The 18,876-nt window shown below is 50.9% G+C and overlaps 1 protein-coding gene across 6 annotated transcripts in view; it reads left to right on the forward strand.

The window, feature by feature from the left end:
• The window catches only part of DNM1 (dynamin 1), a 46,068-nt gene extending 28,759 nt beyond the window's left edge, over positions 1-17,309 (forward strand). The window contains exons 12-23 of one of the 6 annotated variants that reach the window (XM_006834820.1): positions 860-930; positions 1,095-1,146; positions 1,351-1,362; positions 3,627-3,740; positions 7,547-7,656; positions 8,440-8,551; positions 8,982-8,993; positions 9,364-9,534; positions 11,951-12,192; positions 12,568-12,783; positions 15,116-15,152; positions 16,050-17,309. In XM_006834820.1, the coding sequence (XP_006834883.1) occupies positions 860-930; positions 1,095-1,146; positions 1,351-1,362; positions 3,627-3,740; positions 7,547-7,656; positions 8,440-8,551; positions 8,982-8,993; positions 9,364-9,534; positions 11,951-12,192; positions 12,568-12,783; positions 15,116-15,137 (1,134 nt within the window). In that variant the 3' untranslated portion in view covers positions 15,138-15,152; positions 16,050-17,309. Of the gene's footprint in view, positions 1-859; positions 931-1,094; positions 1,147-1,350; positions 1,363-3,626; positions 3,741-7,546; positions 7,657-8,439; positions 8,552-8,981; positions 8,994-9,363; positions 9,535-11,950; positions 12,193-12,567; positions 12,784-13,362; positions 13,365-15,115; positions 15,153-16,049 lie in introns of all 6 variants that reach the window. The other 5 variants (XM_006834819.1, XM_006834822.1, XM_006834818.1 and 2 more) reach the window with 5 other exon arrangements.
• The last annotated feature ends 1,567 nt before the right edge of the window (positions 17,310-18,876 follow it).

Genomic DNA, 18,876 nt, shown 5'->3' on the forward strand with positions numbered 1-18,876 from the left:
TATCATTAGTAGCTAGCATTTCATGAGCACAAATCACCCATCAGATCTGTGACCTGCCTTGTCTTACTGCCTTTTTATCAGCCTCTCTGAGGCAGACACTCCAAGTTTGGAAACTGAGGCTCAGTCCCGACCACAGCAGTTTCACAGAAAGCAATGGGACTGGGTTTGAGTGTGGCAGTTTACATCCAGAACACTGCCCTCATCATGATATACTTGAAAACCCCTTCACAAATAATCATTTTAAGGGGGTCTTTTTCCATTGCCAGAATGTAGAAATCTTCCTAGTTCTTTTGAATAGCTGCAAGTGTTTTGTTTGGAGGGTAAGTCATCTATTTTGCTTTCTGACAACCATTGGTTTGTTCACAATTTTTCTCTGTTACAAATCACACCAGAGTGAACACCTGGTACATATATCTTTGCTCAATTTGATGAGTTCCTCTGTGAGCTAGAGTTCTAGAAGTGTCTGTGTGCATTTTAATGTTAAATATTGTCAAACTTCCCTCCTTTACATTTCCGCTGACAGTGTACAAGCGAGTCCACCTCCCTACATTGATGCTCATACTCATCATTATCCATATTTATTTGACAGGTTAAAAAAAAGAGTTTCGTTGTTATTTTCACGTGCATTTCTTTAATTATTAATGAGGGTGACATCAGTATCTTCTGTGAATTATCCATTTACCTTCTTTGACTATTTTGATGAGTATTTCTTGACTTTCTTTTATTGATTTGTTGTAATTCTGTATTTATTACCGATGCTAATGTTTTGTATGTGCTGAAATAATTTTTCTCCCAGTTTTATTTTAAAACTTTCTTTGGTGTCTTTTCCATTTGCCCTCTGACCTGTGTATCCTTGGAGGTTATGCTTCTCATTGATATTGAGCTGGCTTACATGAATACCAACCATGAGGACTTCATAGGCTTTGCCAAGTGAGTGCTCCTTGGGCAGACAGAGTGATATCTGTTATGTGAGTGGGAGTGTGTGTATGCATGTATAGAACCCAAGTTTGCTAGGTTGACCCTCTGAGTCTACTGCCCACTGAGTTAGGCCCCAAGAAAGAAGAAGTTCTGAGACTTCTCTTTCTCCTCATTAGTGCTCAGCAGAGGAGCAGTCAGATGAACAAGAAGAAGACTTCAGGGAACCAGGTGAGTAGGTCCCAGCGTCCCAGCCCGAGGGATGGAGGGTGCCAGATGGACACCAAGCTCTCAGAGCCCCTCCCCTGAGGGGAAGGGTCCCATGGGGACCAGGGAGCCTGTCAGCCACCAGCCACAAGCCTCTCACCCTGCCTCAGTAACCCTCTCTCCTCTCTCCCGATGCTTCTCGTGGTTGCTATGGTTACCTCTTTGCAGGATGAGATTCTGGTGAGTACCAGGACTGGGACTCTTGGCCATATAGTGAGGGGGAGGAGGGGCCTGATTGGTACGGGGGGGATGTGCAGGGGAAAGAGGGTGCCCTTTGACTTGAGACATTTGTACAACAGTACAACAGCACATAGGTGCTCCATACATGCTATCAGGCCAGCAGTAAGGCCTAGTAACATGCATAGTTCCATCTGTCTGTCTATCAATGTACGTGGGGTTCAGCCAAGCAGACCATGCAGGGAGGTGGGTATCAAAATGTCTAGCAGAGCCATAGCACAGAGTAGGTGCTCCTTAAATGTCTGTTGGATGGATTGATGACAGATGGGAGGTAGACATGGTTTTAAGAAGCTGACAGCCAGTTGAGTAAAAAATGAAATATTAAGAGACAAGCCCCTCCTCACCTGGCTTTCTACTCTTTGTCCCTCAGATACCTGCTGAAACATTATTCATCAAGAGCCCTTTTTCAGACCCCTTTGTACACAAGAACCATAGAGTCCTGAGCTGCCTTTCCCCAATAGGTTTCATAAGACTATTTTCTTTGCAATCATCTAGATGTTAATGTAATTATTGGTTTAATGTCTATTTCCTTCCCCAGCTCCATGTGGCAGGGGCTGGGTCTGACTTGTTCATCACTAAATTTTCAGCCCCAAACCCAGTGCTGGCTCGCAGTAGGTACTCCACAGAATGAAGGGATTCATGAGTGGAATATTTCCTAGCAATTCAGTTCAGCAAACACTTGCTGATACCTACACTGTGCTGGGTCCTGGACAGGAGCCAGACCCTACCTCTGCCTCATAGAAACCTGGTCCTGCAGGCAGGGCCCAGCTAAAGGCTCCTGAGAGCCCTAGCAGGATGGGAATTGGAGATGTAAACAGTCCCTGGTGTAAGGGCTTAGATGAGCAGGAAGGAGTGCAAACTGTGTTGACCAAGGTGAGGACAAAGGCTGAAAGTCTGGGCAGGGAACAGGTTGGTGAGATCTGCTGGTCAGATCCCAGGACAGGGGCAGGAGAGGAGTCATGGAGTCCTGGTTATCATGTGCCTGTTAGCTGCCCTCAGCTTGGCTACTGATTGGCTGTATGACTTGGGTTCTCCACAAGACTCTCTGGGAAGCCAGAGAGGGGTAAGGAGGGCTTTGAGGACCTCAGAGGCAAGCCTGGCCCTAGGGAACTTTCCCACCAACTCCCAGCCCTCCTCAGGTCTTCTCTGGATGCTCAGAGAAGAAGCTAGAGGTGTCTGGTTCAGGGAAGGGAGAAGAAGCAGCTTCTTCACTCTATGTCTGCACCAGGCTCCTGGGCTCAGGCCTGGCCTACCACCGGGGCATGGACAAAAGATCCTGCCCTCAAAGAAGAACTCACAGACCCTGGTGTGTGAAGATAACTGCTCCCTGCCGTGAAAGGAGACCTTTGCCTTTCACTCTGAACTTTCTGTGGGAAGAAGGTGCCTGGGCTTTTCCTAACTCGGCTCCTCCTCTCTTGCCCTTCCCTTCCCCTTCTCCCCTCAACTCAATCTCTGTCCTGGGCCTGGGGCCCAAAGATTCAGAGAACCATAGTAGGTAGCATTCCTTTATTCATGCCATAAACGTTTATTGATTATTAAACTGTTGACCAAGTTCTGCAATGTGCTGGGGATATAATAGCGAATGAGAGTTGATAATTTAGCAGAGAGGCTTACACTAACAGATAATCACACACACTCACACAAAGTGAATTAAAAATTGCAGACAGTGTCTGTGAAAAATAATAATAATGGGGGGAAACTAATTTGTACTGGGAGCCAGCAAGGGCCTGCCAGAGAATGTGACTTCTGAACTGGTACCCAAGGCGTGAGTGGGAATGTGTCAAGCAAAGATGGAGGCAAAGTACTTTCTAGGCAGAGGCAATAGTGTGCAAAATTCCTGAGGTCAGATAAAGAAAGACTTAGATTAAATTGGATTTTTCAGTTGAAAAGAAACTTTTAGTAATGGGGACCTATATGCACACTTTTAGTAATGGGGAACTTATCTCCTTTCAGGGCCACTAGTCCATTACTCAGAACTGACTGTCAGAAGAAGGCTCTTTATCCTGAGCTGACCTCTGTCTTCCTCTGTTTCCCACTCTGTTCACTTGTGGTTCAAATTAGGGCAGGTCTGGCTCCCACCTTCTCTGACTAGCCAGGCTTCCAAGACTGGGGACGGGGTGGATTTTTGAATACCTCTCTTGACTACCCCATCTTCCATGGGGAGACCTGGCCCCTGCCTACTGACCTCCTGATCCCTCATCCTCCAGGTCATTCGGAAGGGCTGGCTGACCATCAACAATATTGGCATCATGAAGGGCGGCTCCAAGGAGTACTGGTTTGTACTGACTGCTGAGAACCTGTCCTGGTACAAGGATGATGAGGTAAGCACAGGGCCCCTGGTTATTAAGGGGCCAGCTAGTGGTCAGAGTCTGGCTCAGAGCCTTCGGTGGGCTTGGAGTAAAATGGACCACCTAACAGGGTTTTAAAGAATAAACCAAAGACCCAAGGGAAGAGGTAAGATGCAAGGATCAGAGGCAGGCAATCCTGGGGGTTTGAGGCTGAGAGCCCTGGAGAGGGTGGACAGGGGTTCCTGGTATCCCCCTCCCTGATTTCCCCAGCCCATTCTTCCTGTTTTCCTGCTTTATGGAATGCTACCTCCTGGGCTGCTAATCTCACGGTCAGCAGTTCGAAACTACCAGCTGTTCCACGGGAGAAAAATGAGGCTTTCTGCTCCGGTAAAGATTTATAGCCTCAGTAACCCTATGCAGTGTCACTATGAGTCCGAACCAACTCCACGGCTCATAACAACAACAACAACCTCCTCTGTGGCCCCCACAGGCTCATGACACACACAAGACCAGTTGTCAGACACCCTGTTAACCCCTGCCCCCTAGCCACCTAGAACCTAGCAGTCAATGGGGGATGCCTAAGGTACCTCCAGGCTGAGGGGGACAGAGTGATGGTGGCTGCAGAGGAGCCACCACACAATACCCCTCCCTGCCCACAAGAGCATACAGAGTCCCCTTGCCACCCCCCTCCCCTGTCACCTCCCTCCCCTGCTGCTGGTTTCCTTTAAGAATGAGTGAGTCTATTTGGCTTCCACATCTGGATTCCAGAGGTGACCAGAGAGAAGGGGAGGACAGGGGTGGGGTTGGTGGGGGAGAAGCTTGTGGTAATGAACGCCAGCTGGCCAAGGAGTGGGGGAAGGGGCCTTCCTCTTCCTGAAGGGCTGTTGAAGGACAGGGTGCAGAACAGGGCTTGGGGTAAGAGTCTGTGACTTTGGTCTCCAAGCCCCCTCCTTGGTCCTTGCCTCCTCCAAGTAGGGCCCCTTTTCCCCCTTCTTCCCACCTTGGGCGGGGCCCTCTGTCAGCACTGGTGGGGATGCCAAGCCATCTGGACCTCATTACCCCAACCCTGGCCTCTCCCCTAGCAAGAGCATAGGGCCCCTGGAAGGGATGGAGTGTGAGGTGGCGGCGTGGGGCGCCGGTAGGGGGGTGACTTCCTGCTCTGTCGCCCAGGCAGGCTTCCTAGACAGCCCCCAGAGGTTGGGCACCCCCAACAGCTGGTCCCACAACTCCCAGTGCTCCCATCTGGGGCACCTAACACAGGGACTAGGTATCAGTGTGGCTTGGGGCTGAGGACCCTGGCTGATGCACAGGGGAGGGGTGAGGAGATCAAGTGTATCCGAGAGGAGCCCCTGCCTCATACCTGGGTGTGTGGGACTGTTTTGAGCTTTGGGTGTACATTTGAATTTTTTCAACTGTATAAGATTGTGGGGAATATGGAGGGGGTGGGGAGTGAGAATGGAGCATGGTTAGCGAGGGGTGGGAAGTGGTGTGAGGTGTGTGGATGAGAATGTAGGTGTTTTGTGGAGGTGCATTTGGAATACAAAGAGAGCATATATTTTGGGTTGGTATGTGAGCTTGAGGTGTGATTTTCCAAGTATGTGTGTGTCTGTGCTTGGTGTGCAAGTGTAGGGGGGAGCTTGAGGAAGGGAGGTGTGAATGTGAAATATTTGGGACCTGAGACTATCAGATGGGGTGGGAGAGTATTGTGTGTGTGTGTCTGTGTGTGTACATGCATGTGTCATGGTGCAGTTATGATGTGGGTGCATGCCTAGGGCATAAATGGGTGATTTAGAGTTTGGATCTATGAATGTGCCTCAGTTGTGGGGGTGTGAGTGTTGAGGTGAGGTTGTATGTGTATTTGGGCCTGAGTGGAGATTTGCACTGGGACAGCTAGAGACTAGGAAGTGGTTTGGGCAGTGGGGGTCCCCCTCCTCCACCCAAAGCCCTCTAGTCTTTGGTATCAAAGGGAGACATTCTGGGCAGACAAGACAGTTGCCTATGTCCCCAACCCTCATTGACCCCAGCCCACCCCCAATCTCCTCAGTCTTTCTGTCCCCTTCTCCCATTGCCACCATCACCCCCCCTACTCATCCCATCCCACAGCTGGGTGGCACCCCCAGCCCTCTGTGCCTCCGTCTAGCCCTCCCTGTGCTACCCAAGCCCCCTGCCCTGGCTCCAGGCTCCAGATCTGGGATGGTGGGAGGGGATCCGTCCAGCTCTCCAGCGTCGGCACCGAGGGTCTAACCCAGCCCAGCCTAACCAATGTGCAGACTACTGTACAATTTGGGAGTCCTGAACAGATAGTCTAAACACTGGGTAGACGGAGTGGAGGTGTCGTCTGGTCTATCCAGGCAGCAGTGTCTGTCGATCCGGTGGGAACTTCGGCCCCATCTCCTGGAGATCCAAGCATCCCCTACTCCAGCCCCAGCTCCAGTGTCTCCCCAGCCCCAGCCCAGCCAGCCACAGTCCCCTCTCTGCTCCCGACTCCCCTTCTGCCTCCTTTGACGTGGCAGGGGTGAAGGAGAGCTCTGGCTAGGAAGGAGGGGCCTGGGGAGGGGGCCGAACCGGCAGGAAGGGAGGGGTGGGAGGAGGAGGCTGCTCTTACCTAGTGTCCAACCCCGAAGCACAGAGTGGGTGGTGGCGGGGCCTCCCTCAAATGGTTCCAGATGTTCCCTGGCCGTGTGTGCAACTTCCTCCTCTCCTCCCCCAGCCACCCTCTGGGGCTCCCTGCCACCCGCCTGGCATAAAGAAGGCTTTATGTGACTGGACAGGCCCAACGGGGGCAGGGGGCAGAGAGGAATGGGCAGGATAACGCTGGGAGCGGGAAGCAGAATCTGTCTAAAACCAGCCTCCCCCCCCACCTGATATTCTAAGTAGAGTTCTTGCCCAAGTCATCTGAGTTCTGAGACACCCCCCCATTCCCATTCCAGGCCCCAGCCCTGCCAGCCTGGCATAACTCCTCTGATTTTGGGTGGCATAGACAACAGAAACCTTTTCCCTCCTCCTAGATTCCCATCCTGGAGCCCTCCTCCCCAGACCTTGAACTCCCTCTTTTTAGACATGTGTACACACATGTGTATATAAGCCTAGTACACTACACACCTAGCCACAGATTCATATAACTCTCCCCCAATGCCTACAGACAAACCAAACATACATACAGCCCATTGTGTAAACTATCTGCACATAAATGTGTGCCCATAGTCCATGTCACACAGGCACACTCATGCATACACACACTTACAATCATTATACATATCTGCAATATACATTAGTGCACATCCATGTAATTCAAACACATGGGTTATACATGCAATGGTAATAGGATTTGTACTCAGGCTTGCATGTGTTTGCACAAGCCCACAACCATGCACATGTTCTACACATAGACACACCATCTCCAGGCTGGAGCTATGTGTCTGATTGCTAACATATGAACTGGGGAGAGTAGGCTGGGCCAAAGCTTTGAAGACTCAGGGGCTGCTGGCCTCCCTTCCCTGCTTCAGAGTCAGGAAATGAAGCCTGAGACTTATCCAAAGCAGACCCTGCAGCCCAGCAGCCATCAGGGTCCCTGCCTGGGGCTGACTTAGCTAGTATCTAGGGCTGCTGTTTGTGGGCGATGTGGGCTACAGAGCTTGGGCACATCTACAGAGGTAGTGGGAATGACTTGAATGGTGTTCCCTTTGAAGCTTCATCAGTCAGCACCAGTGGAATGTGAGGTGCTGGTACTCAGAAGCTTGGACCAGGCTGGGACATCCACAGCACCAGGTGTATGCCTGCATTGAGGGAGTGTGGCAAGAATAGTGCCCCAACCTCACCCATTGCACCCTTCCCTACAGGAGAAAGAGAAGAAATACATGCTGTCCGTGGACAACCTAAAGCTACGTGACGTGGAGAAAGGCTTCATGTCAAGCAAGCATATCTTTGCCCTCTTTAACACGGAGCAAAGGTGCCTGCCTGCCCCCTGACCTGAGGCTATGGGTGCTCCCGCTCCTGCAAGTCCCAAACCACCCACACTAAGTAAAATTGGAATATATAACTTCAGATAGGACAGGAAACTGCCCCAAGCCCCCATAGTCATTTGCCTGACAAATATTTATTGAGTTTTGACACCGTGCTAAATATCATGTCAAGTCATCCCTCCCTCCCTCTCTTGCTTTCTTCTCTAGTAACTTGTTTAGTGCCTTCTCTGTGTGAGAGACTCTGCCAGGCTCTGGGACAAAATAGAGACCAGGAACCACTGGGTCCCCATCTCATGTTGCTCTGTGTCCAGTGGAACCAGTAGGGATCCCAGGCTTCTCACCAACCAATTCAAGGCTGGTTCTAGTGGGTCCTCTCTTATAGAGATAAGAGTTGAATGTAGCTGTTCATCAGAGGAGTCCTCAGAGAACCAGAGAAGGAGCCAGCTGGGCTCAGGGACCTAATCCAGGTCTTGTAAATGGCCCTTTCGTTGAGGGCTCAGTGTCTTCCTAAGCTTCTTACTGCTCATTTCCCTAAATTCTCACAATGACTCTAAGAGGCAGGAATTATTACTATAATTCATCCATTTTCTAGATGAGGAAAACTAAGGCTTGAAAAGCAAAAGAGTCTTTCTCAGGATCTCACAGATGGGAAATGAGAAAGCTAGGACTGGATCCAGCCCTGATGATCCCACCACCCCTGCATGTCCTTAATGACCAAAGGAGGGTGGGCTTTGCCTCCATCTCCCCTCACCGCTTGTCCCATCTTACAGGAATGTGTACAAGGATTATCGGCAATTGGAACTGGCCTGTGAGACCCAGGAGGAGGTGGACAGCTGGAAGGCCTCCTTCCTACGGGCTGGCGTGTACCCTGAGCGTGTTGGGGTGAGTGGCAAGGCAGGGAAGGGAGGGGCAGGCTGCTGGTATGAGGGGCACCTGGGGCATCATCCTCAATGATGCCATGTTTCTGAGACTTTATTACTCTACAATATCAGGGATCCCCGTGCCCACCTGTCCTAGAGTGAGATGGTCCAGTGCAGATTTCTGTGCCTGCTTCTGTGCCCCAGAAGGCATTTCTTGCCTTCCTTTCCTATGGTTGTGGTTTCTTTGGACTGCCTTCTTCCACAGAAGTATCTATGTCACCTCTTTCACTGTGGCAGTGTCTAGAGTCGCCTTAGAGCTGGGATGCAGTGCCCTGGCTTCACTCAACCTCTCTCCCCTTTTCCTTTGTGTGTGTGTCGGCTTCGGCTGTGCTCCCTGGTGGTGGCGGTGGTGACGATGCTGGTGTTTTGTGGCCTTGGCATGGGCCTCCCAGGATAAAGAGAAAGTGAGTGTGCCCTTTCTTTGCCTTCTGCCAGGCACCAGTGCTTCAGAATCCAAAAGAAACCTGAGAAACCTTGGAGATGCTCTTTTCTAATTTATGAATTGGAAAACTGAAAACTGAAGCCAATTCTAGGCACTAAAGTCAGAGGAGAAACAAGGCTGAAGAAAGGGAGTCTGGGGTCCTGAAAGGCAGTGGGGGTGGGCAGAGCCAAGAGACCCAGAGCTTATGTGGAGCTGGGTGTTTGCAGATTCTCTCCGGGTGCTTCTCTGTATCCCAGTGTTCCAGGCACCTGTGCAGGGGCTGGAAGCTGGCAGGAGCTTTGTTAGATTGGGTGGACCTGGTCACCCTAATGTCCTTCTGTTCCCAATGGCAGGCCAGTGAGACCGAAGAGAATGGTTCAGACAGCTTCATGCACTCCATGGACCCACAGCTAGAGCGGCAGGTGGAGACGATCCGGAATCTGGTGGACTCATACATGGCCATTGTCAATAAGACCGTGCGGGACCTCATGCCTAAGACCATCATGCACCTCATGATCAACAACGTGCGTGGCCCACTGCCTGGGAGATGGGGTGCTCTCATAGGACCAAGGCAGACAGCCAGTTTAGCCTGAGAGAGGCACTGGCCAGCCAGCCCTGTGGGACCAGATCTAGGAGGGAGGCATGGTCTAGACCAGAGCTGTCCAATAGAAATATAATGTGAGCTTCGTATGTAATTTTACATTTTCTAGTGTTGTTGTTGTTAGGTGCCATTGAGTCCATTCCAACTCATAGCAACCCTGTATGAGTTTCCAAGGAGTGGCTGGCTGGTGGGTTTGAACTACTGACTTTATGGTTAGCAATCCAGTGCCTATCTCAGTGCCACACTGAGACTCAACATTTCCTAGTAGCCACATTTAAAAAAAAGTAAAAAGAAACAAAATTAATTGTGGTATGTATTTCATTTAAGTCAATATATCCAAAATACCATTTCAATGTAGAATCAGTATAAAATCAGTATTATTGATATCTTTTATATTCTTTTTTTTGTACAAATCTGATTCGATCATTAAATTTTCATTACAAGTACTTAGAAATGTAATGAAATTTATAATTGAAAAAATAGATTCAAATGCTCAAATTGTTCCAAACTTTAAAGGGTTCCAATCATCAAATCGAGTTTCATTCATGAAATTTACATTAAAATTAAATTGAAAAATTCAGTTCCTCAATTGCACTAGCCACACCTCAATTGCTCCATATAGTTTCAGGTGCCTACCGCATTGGACAATGCAGGTCTAGATCTCAGTGGTCTGGTTGGGGCCAGGTCTGGTGGGGAAATTATCATAAAGAGCCCTGAAGCAAAGGTAAAGAAGGTGAGCATGGTCCAGGGCACTGTGACAAACTCTGATCAGGAAGGGCATGATCCATTGCTGCAGGACCAGTGAGGTGGGATAAGCCTAGCTTAGCTCTGTAAGGCCAGATCTAGGAGGAGATGTAATTCTTATGTAAGAACCTGATGGTTCCCTTTATCTAGCCACAGCCCCTGAGGAGGGAGTCCCCAGCCAACACAGCCTCACACATCTCTTCACCCTGGCCTCCTCCAAAGTTCCCTCTTGGCCCAGCATGCCCATACTATATGTATCTGTACTTTCAAGGCTTCCATCTCTTACATATCCTTGGCAGTCATAAGGGTACTGCCAGTGGGCCACCCATGCTGGGTACACTAGGGAAGGGAGGGGTCTCTAAGATAAAAGTAGTGGCCGGCTACTGGTTCTATCAGGGATTCTGCCACAAAACAGTTAGGGGACAATCCCTTTTTCCTATTTGCCCCAGGTTCCTAGTTCTCTTTAGTGTGGTCCCAGATTCCAGGAGCTCCCATGCCCTCATCTTATATCACAAACATTTTCATATATCACAACCAATATCAGCATTCTCAAACCTCATGGTGCATTTAGTATCGGGAGCTGGCTAAAATGCTCCTGGCACCACTCTAGGAGTTCTGACTCAGTAGATCTTGGGAGGGGCCAGGAACCTGCATCTTTTCAGAACTCCCAGATCAAGCTTAGAAATACACCCATCAAAGCACCACCACAACCTGTAAAAAGGATGGCTCTAGGAAAATGAAGACTGAATTTGAAACCTGATTTTGCTAGGAATTCCCAGTGCAATTTTGAGAAAATGAACTCACTTCTATGAGTCCTTTTTTGGGCTTATATAAAATATATATAATAAGGAGCTCTGGTAGCATAATGTTTACGAATCAGGCTGCTAACCTCAAGGTCGGCTGGTATACCAGCAGTTCCGTGGGAGAAAGATGAGGCTTTCTGCTCCAGAAAAGATTTACAGCTTGTGCAGGGTCACTATGAGTTGGAACTGACTCCGCTGTACTTAGGTACTTAACAACAACAACAACAAAATATGTATAATAATAGCGCCAGCTTCACGGGGTGGAGGATCAAGTTCATATAATGTGCATAATAACACAGCACCTAGCATAGAGTGGGGCTCAGCATATATTTGAATCATGAGCAAAAGAGCCTGTGGAATAAAACCCAAAAAGTTCAATATCTCTCTATGAATGTCCGAGAGCCTCGGCTGATACCTGGAAAACTTGTTACTCTCATTTCTCAAGGGTTCAGAAATGTTTAAGCGCTGATCTTTTTTTTTTTCTTTTGATCCAGTGAAGAGTACAACTCAATGGAGAGTATAACCCATTTACAGATGAGAAAACACTGAGTAGGCAGGTGTCCCGGTGTCATGATAGGTCCTGAGTCTCTTCCCAGATCTGTCTGTACCTTGGAGAGATCACTTTTCTTTGCGGTCCTTAGAGTTCTCTTCTGAGAAAAGGAATTTAGAGGAAACTCTAAATTCAGACCGTGGTGAAACGCCAAATCCCATCCAGACTCTCAGGTCAGTGCACAGTCCCAGCGGAACACAGGCTCCAGTTCTCAGCCCCCTCCCTTCCTCGCCTGCCCACAGACGAAGGAGTTCATCTTCTCGGAGCTACTAGCCAACCTGTACTCCTGCGGGGACCAGAACACTCTAATGGAAGAATCAGCCGAGCAGGCGCAGCGCCGCGACGAGATGCTGCGCATGTACCACGCACTGAAGGAGGCGCTGAGCATCATCGGCGACATCAACACGACCACTGTCAGCACGCCCATGCCCCCGCCTGTGGACGACTCCTGGCTGCAGGTGCAGAGCGTACCGACCGGACGCAGGTACCAGGGCCGGCCCCCAAGGCCCCAAAGCCCCCAGCCCGGGGCCCGCGGGAGGAGGGCCGGGACCGGGCAGTGGCGCGCCCGCGTCACCGGGGTGGCTCCCACCTGGAGCAAGGGGCGGAGCTTAGACTGGGGCGGGGCTTGATGCGGGCGGGGCTTGCCGTGGAGCGCTGGCTGCGGGGTGGGGCAGGGCTCCGATGTTAACGCCGCTGGAGGCGGCCCTTAAGCTCCGGAAAAAACTGTGGTCGTGTCAGGGAGGAGCTTGCGTGCATGAGCGGGGCCGGCCCTGGGCTGGGGGCGGGGCGGGGCCCCTGGCTGGGGCGGAGCTACTCATCTTGTCTCCTCTGCTTGTATCTTGCTCGGTATTATCGGCAGGTCGCCCACATCCAGCCCCACGCCACAGCGCCGAGCCCCCGCCGTGCCCCCAGCCCGGCCAGGGTCGCGGGGCCCTGCTCCTGGGCCTCCGCCTGCTGGGTCCGCCCTGGGGGGGGCACCTCCCGTGCCCTCCAGGCCGGGGGCTTCCCCTGACCCATTCGGCCCTCCCCCGCAGGTGCCCTCGCGCCCCAACCGCGCCCCGCCCGGGGTCCCCAGGTGAGTTGGGGCTGAGCACCGCGAGGGAGGCCGCCGGGCTAGACTTGGCTGTGAGGGGGCGGGTGGTGGAGAAGGGCAGCCCGCCTCAGGGCTGGAGCTGGATTCTAGGGCATCAGCCCTGGTCGCAGAGCGGGCCCTCTCCATCCAAGACACTTGGACCGTGGGTGCCGGAGCCACGGGGTGTGCAGCCAAGGGCTGACGGAGCCTGGCCTGATACCAAGAGAGCGCTGAGTCCCGGAGGTGGTCATACCTGGGGAGGGGACTGTGGGACTCGTCCCACTTGCCCCCTTCAACACTTGCATGGCGCTTCCCTTTTTCACTTTTCGCAGCCTTCCACACATTGTATTGGTATTCCTCCTTTTCCCTTCTTGCTCTCCTCCGTTCTCCAATCGTCCTCTACTCCTCTTCAAGCCCCTGCCAAGCCTACCTTGGGTCTGAAACCAGATCCTCTCCAAAAACCAGTCAATTCCGACTCATAGCGACCCTGTACAGAGTTTCTGAGGCGTTTTGCGGGAGCAGAAAGCCCCATCTGCCTGCCGCGGAGCAGCTGATTGGTTTGAACTGCGACTTTGCAGTTAGCAGTCTAGTACCTATCCTGCAGCGCCACCAAGGCTTCTAGATCCTCCTCGCCCGATGTGTGGATTCCGTTCAGTTACACTCAGGGCTACCCTGATGCTCTCGCCTCCTATTCCTATTGAACTGCCTCAAGGGGGTGTTCAGCAGGAGGAGCATAGGCTAGGCTGTGGGTGTGTGACCAGCAAGGTGTGTGATGTGTGTGTGGGCGTGCACACAGGCGTGTGAGTGTAAGAGTGACACCCAGGCATGAGGTAAGACAGGGACCATCAGCTGGGGAAGGGGTCTGGGAGCTATGAGGTAGTCTGATGGCTTTTCCCCCTCTTCCTGCCTCTAGCCCTACCTGGCCTGGAATCACAGGGGGGAGTGGGGACAGGAATGGGTAAAGCTGTCCCATTCCCAGAAATTTCCCAGGAAAATGATTCTGCTTTACCCCTTGACTTTGCCTTCTTAACCCATGACCCTCGCTGAAGGAAGTTCCCTCCAAGATCTAACTCAGTCTGCCCTGTATGCCCTCCCTGGCCATGTTCTTTGAGGAAGAACACATCAGACTTGTAGCATCCATTCATGTTTCCAGATAGCTGGAGGGTAGGGTCATGCCAGTAGCCTTCATAAACCCAAAAGAAAGCAAACATAGAACTTGCTCTTTGGTGATCAGATGACAGAAACAGATAGTGTAAAGGCAGACAGCACGGTACTGGAACAAAGAGCAGTGGACTGGGAGTCCAGAGATGCTGGTTCATTCACCTTAGTACTTCTGGCAACTCCCTTTCCATTCCAGGGTCAGTTTCCCTTCCACCAATAATTTTCTGCCTCTCTCCCGGGGTAGGTGTGGGAAGCAAGAGAGACAGCACTATAGGGATGCTGCATTAACCGCAAATCTAGCTGTTGGAGCACTTTGCTAACTGCCAAGGTGAATTTAGATTCTTCATATGCCCAGTTTTTTTTTATGCTGAGGTGTGATTTAGTGAGCTCTAATTCTGGTCTTCCTAACACATGGGAAACATTTGGCCTTGCCTCAGAGTAGAGGGCAGTCTGGAAGTTCTGCTTAAAGAAAGCTTGACTGTACTGAAATGTGGGGAATGATTGTGATAAGGGTCAGGTGATAAGGAGTCGGGAGGGCATTTGGACAGGGAGCAGCAATGTGGGTTAAAGTTTGGTGTGGGATGTATTGAGGAGAGCTGCTGGCCAGAGCAGAGAGAGCAGATAGAGTGAGGAAGAATACGAGGAGGTTGCTTGGGTAAGGTGGAGCAGGTTGGAGATCCTTCAAAGTCTGCGAGAGGTTTTGACTTGTTGGAACTCAATGCTGTGAGCAGTAGGGAGCCATGGAAGGCTCTTGAGCTGAGAAATGACAGCTGGACCCCAAGGAAGTAAACCCTGCCCCTTCTGGAGCAGTGACAGTGACTCCGTAAGCATATAGGCACGAGTGTACAGGGAGCTGGTGCAAATGCCTTCTGTGTGTGGGCGAGCTTCTGTGTTGTGACTCAGCACATGCGCGTGCTTCCGTGTGCTGAGTGGCTGCATGCCCCAGATCCATGCTGCACGTGCCAGCTAGTGAGGGGTGCTGAGCAGTGGGGGTGGGGTGGAAGGGTGTATGCGTGTTCTTTGTGGGCATGTGTGTTAGTGTGTGCATGCAGGGCTGTGAGGCCTCACAGCATGTGTGTGCACACCAAGGCGTGTGCGTGTGTGTGTCCCCCAGCCCCAGGCCTGCCCCATCCGTGCGTGTGAACTGCCATGTTGATTTCGCGCTGTCTTTCAGAATCACTATCAGTGACCCTTGAGGAGTGTCAGCCACGGTAGGTACATGCCTCTCCACCTGCTGCATGAACGGTGTGTCTGCCCCCTGCTGCACCAGCTCCATACTGGGGGGCACACCTGGGACCTCAGAGCCAGGCTCCCCTCCCTCTCCCCCTTCTGCAGCTCCAGACTTAACTTTTTTTCCTCTTTCTGTCCTCGTTGCCAGCTGGCTCTTACCTCCCTCCCCAGCAAGACTCGGGACTCAGTGCTACTCCCCAAACCTTCCATGGCTCAGCCTGGGGACTCTTGGGACAGGCTGGTAGACATGGTGCTCTCTGGAGGCATCAGAGAGGGCAGATAGTTCATAGTTTATGGAATAGGGGCTAGAAACTTGGAGGGGGTTAGTGTGAAACTGAACTCTGAGGCAACTGGTGGCCTTTAAGTTCTTCTGTGGGGGTGGGGTCGATGCCATAAAGATCCCCAATCTGTACTCTGCTGCTGGGACAGGGCATCCAGCTCTGAGCCTGGGAGCTCTGGAAACCAAAGCCATCCTAGGGCAGGGTTGGTCAGGGCTCCATTTCCTATCATGCAGTTTAACAGTGATCTGGGCGAAAGCTCCTATTTGAATTGATGGTGGGTCCTATACCCACCGTCAGCCCATAACATACCTCATAGGTGAGGCGATACCCCTTTCCTCTACCTCCTTGCTAGTGTGCTCAAGCCCAGATGAAAACACAAAGGCCAGCCAACTGTCTCATGGACTTTGGCCTCTTACTCCTAGGGGTGACCTCTACTTTTTAGCCAAGGGGACAAGTGTTCTGCTGGCCTAGGCCTTGCCCAAGGCAAGTCAGTTTCTCAGAATTTTGCCCAAGCTGGGTCACACAATTCACCCAGTTAAGCTGCCTTGCCACCCTGCCCCCACCGTTGACTCTTGCTCTTCTGCTTTTCCCCAGCAGGAAGGGTCCAGCCTCACCTACACGACCTGCAGTCCCCTGACCAGCTGAGGCTCCCCTCTTAGACTTTTAAGTCTGTGGCCACTGGCATCCAGCTTCCTGCCCTTCCTGCCTCTCCCAGGGTCCCCTCAGAGGACCCTTGGGACTGATCACCCAGAGGGGCCTCCAGTGCTCCCTCTAGTCATCCATTTTAGCTTCACCCCCCTGGTTCAGTGTTTGCTCCGTCTTTCTGCATCAAGCCTGGGGGCTGTTGTGTGGGGCTCAAGGCCCCATCTAGGGGTGGCCCCAGGCCAGGGGTTTGGAAGACATGGTAGCCAGAGAATCAGAAGTCAACAGGGAAGCCAGAGGGGACAGAGCATGTGATATGGAAGTATGAGTGCACTGTCTGCGTGGTGTGTGAGAGAGCAGCGTGTGTGGTAGGCAGGTGGCCACCCCAGACTCCCCATGAAGCGCTGATCCCTGCCCATCTCCAGCTTCTCCTGTCCATCTTTCCTTTTTTTGTCTTTTCCAGAAACCTTGCCTCACACCTACACCTGTGTCTTCTTCCCATGCCATCTTCTCCCATTACTTCCATGGCTTGGCTGCTCTTGCCTTACCAGCTCTCTCCTTCCTTTTCTCTCTCCCGTTTTCTCTCTTCGCTTTCTCGCCAACTGCCAGCCGATCGGGTCAGGCAAGTCCATCCCGTCCTGAGAGTCCCAGGCCCCCCTTCGACCTCTAACCAGGTTCCTCCTATACCTCGGAGACTTCCCTTTCCAAGCCTGCCTGGACGGCTGTTCTGTGACTTGACAGTGACTCCCCCACCCCTAAAGCCCCTCCTTTTATCTGTGACTTAGTCTGTTGTAGTGGTGAGCTGACACATCCAGGTGTGACATTGGTGAAAACTTGTGCCCCCTCTGTGGTATTGCTCCAACCCTGTCCTATAAATATCTATAAATATTCAGATATATATACATATATAGAGATCTCTATATGGCAGATATGAACTTGCCTCTAGTGTTGGGATTCAATCACTGTGCTGTCCTAGTGGAATCTTGTGGCCCAACTATCAGAGAACGTAATCATCTTGACATCGCCCTTCCCAAGTGTTCTACCTCCAGTGAGACTCCCTGTCAATGCCCAGCCTGTGGATAGCCAGCCCTTCTCCACTATCACTCTCATCCCTAGCCCCCTCAACTGGCAACTGTATGGTTCTCTGGCCGCTACCAATCTTGCTGTCTCTTGGCTGAGAATAAAACCTGTTTCTGGACGATGGAGAAATGTGTCCTCTGCTGGCTTGCGTTCTCCATGGAACTCGGGGGAGGTGAAAGTTTGAACATTGGGATGGAGTGGCGGGGGTGAGCCTAGCCACTGCTAGGATGCAGAAGGAGTGGCAAGGAAAGGTCACATCATTTCTAAGGCCTACTTGACTTGGAAAGTGCCTTAAGTGGAACGTGTACACATCCTGTGCACTTTGCTTTGGCTACTAGGGGCAGAATTCAGCTTGAAGGGAGGATTTGGGGCTCTGGGCTGCCACTCTGGAGGGCCAGGAGGCCTAGCCTCCCAGGTGCAGACAGGTAAGGTTGAGTCCTGTGACAGACAAGATGGAAAAAGCCTGACAACCTGCTTTCTCTCTCCAGGATTAGAGATCCTCCAAGTGTCAAATGTGGGGCTGCTGGCCAGTATTAGACAATGTGGCAGACCCTAGAGAATCCTCCAAGCTTCACTAAGCAGTGTCCAGGTGAAGGGCCTAGAACAGCTCCAACAACCCCATTGGACGTGCTCACACACACTGCCCTCCACAGACCCCAGGACCCAGTGCAGGGTGGCGTCAGCAATACTCAAAACCAGTGTTGGCAGAAATATTTATTCTGAAATACAAAGCAAGATAATCAAGAGTTGAATCATTAGGGCATGAAAACTCCATCTCCATTTCCTTTCTCTGCTATGTGACCAATAAATAAGTTTCCTTATCCCCAAATCTTTGCTAGTTCCATCCTTTTTTTTTTTTTTTTAATCCATCCTTTCTTATAATATAGGGGACCTGTATCCTCTGAAATATACAAAATGTTACAGATAGAGAATATATACACTGGTGTAGGGAAAGTCCCTCACGCCACTAGCCTATGCCTTTCCCTGGCAGGAATACTCAAAACTAGTATTGGCAGAAATATTTATTCTGAAATACAAAGCAAGATAATCAAGAGTTGAATCATTAGGGCACGAAAACGCCATCCCCACTTCCTTTCTCTGCTATGTGACCAATAAATAAGTTTCCTTATTCCCAAATCTTTGCTAGTTCCATCCTTTTTTATATCCGTCTTTTTTTTTTTAATCCAGCCTTTCTTATAATATAGGGGGCCTGTATCCTCTGAAATATACAAAATGTTACAGATAGAGAATATATACATTGGAGTAGGGAAAGTCCCTCACGCTGCTAGCCTATGCCCTTCCATGGTCTATAATGAGTCCGGCACATTGTGTGACAATGTGAGCCCCCTGGGTAGATAGATGTCTGGTAGATGTCTACTATGTAACTTAAAGCTGTTTAGGTGGCAGATATCAAGGGCAGAGTGGAGAATGAGAATTCTGTGACTCCTCCATTCAAGGAAGAAGGCCTTAAAGGGGATTTGCATGGTTTTCTCTTCTATCCCCTAAATAGAGCTTATCTATTTAATATTTAATCAGGCTCCTAGGAGTTCAAGTAAGCATTAATTTTGAAGGCTTCCCCTTGAAAAGAAGATATTTATACAAGTCCTCTTAATTTTGAGGACCTCCCCCTCCATTGAGTAGAAGATTCTTGAGTCCCCTTCATTTTGATTCCTTCCCCCTTGAACAAAGGCTTCCAAGGAGT

This window comes from Chrysochloris asiatica, unplaced genomic scaffold (genome assembly GCF_000296735.1).
Source record: "Chrysochloris asiatica unplaced genomic scaffold, ChrAsi1.0 scaffold00014, whole genome shotgun sequence".
Classification (NCBI taxonomy): Eukaryota; Metazoa; Chordata; class Mammalia; order Afrosoricida; family Chrysochloridae; genus Chrysochloris; species Chrysochloris asiatica.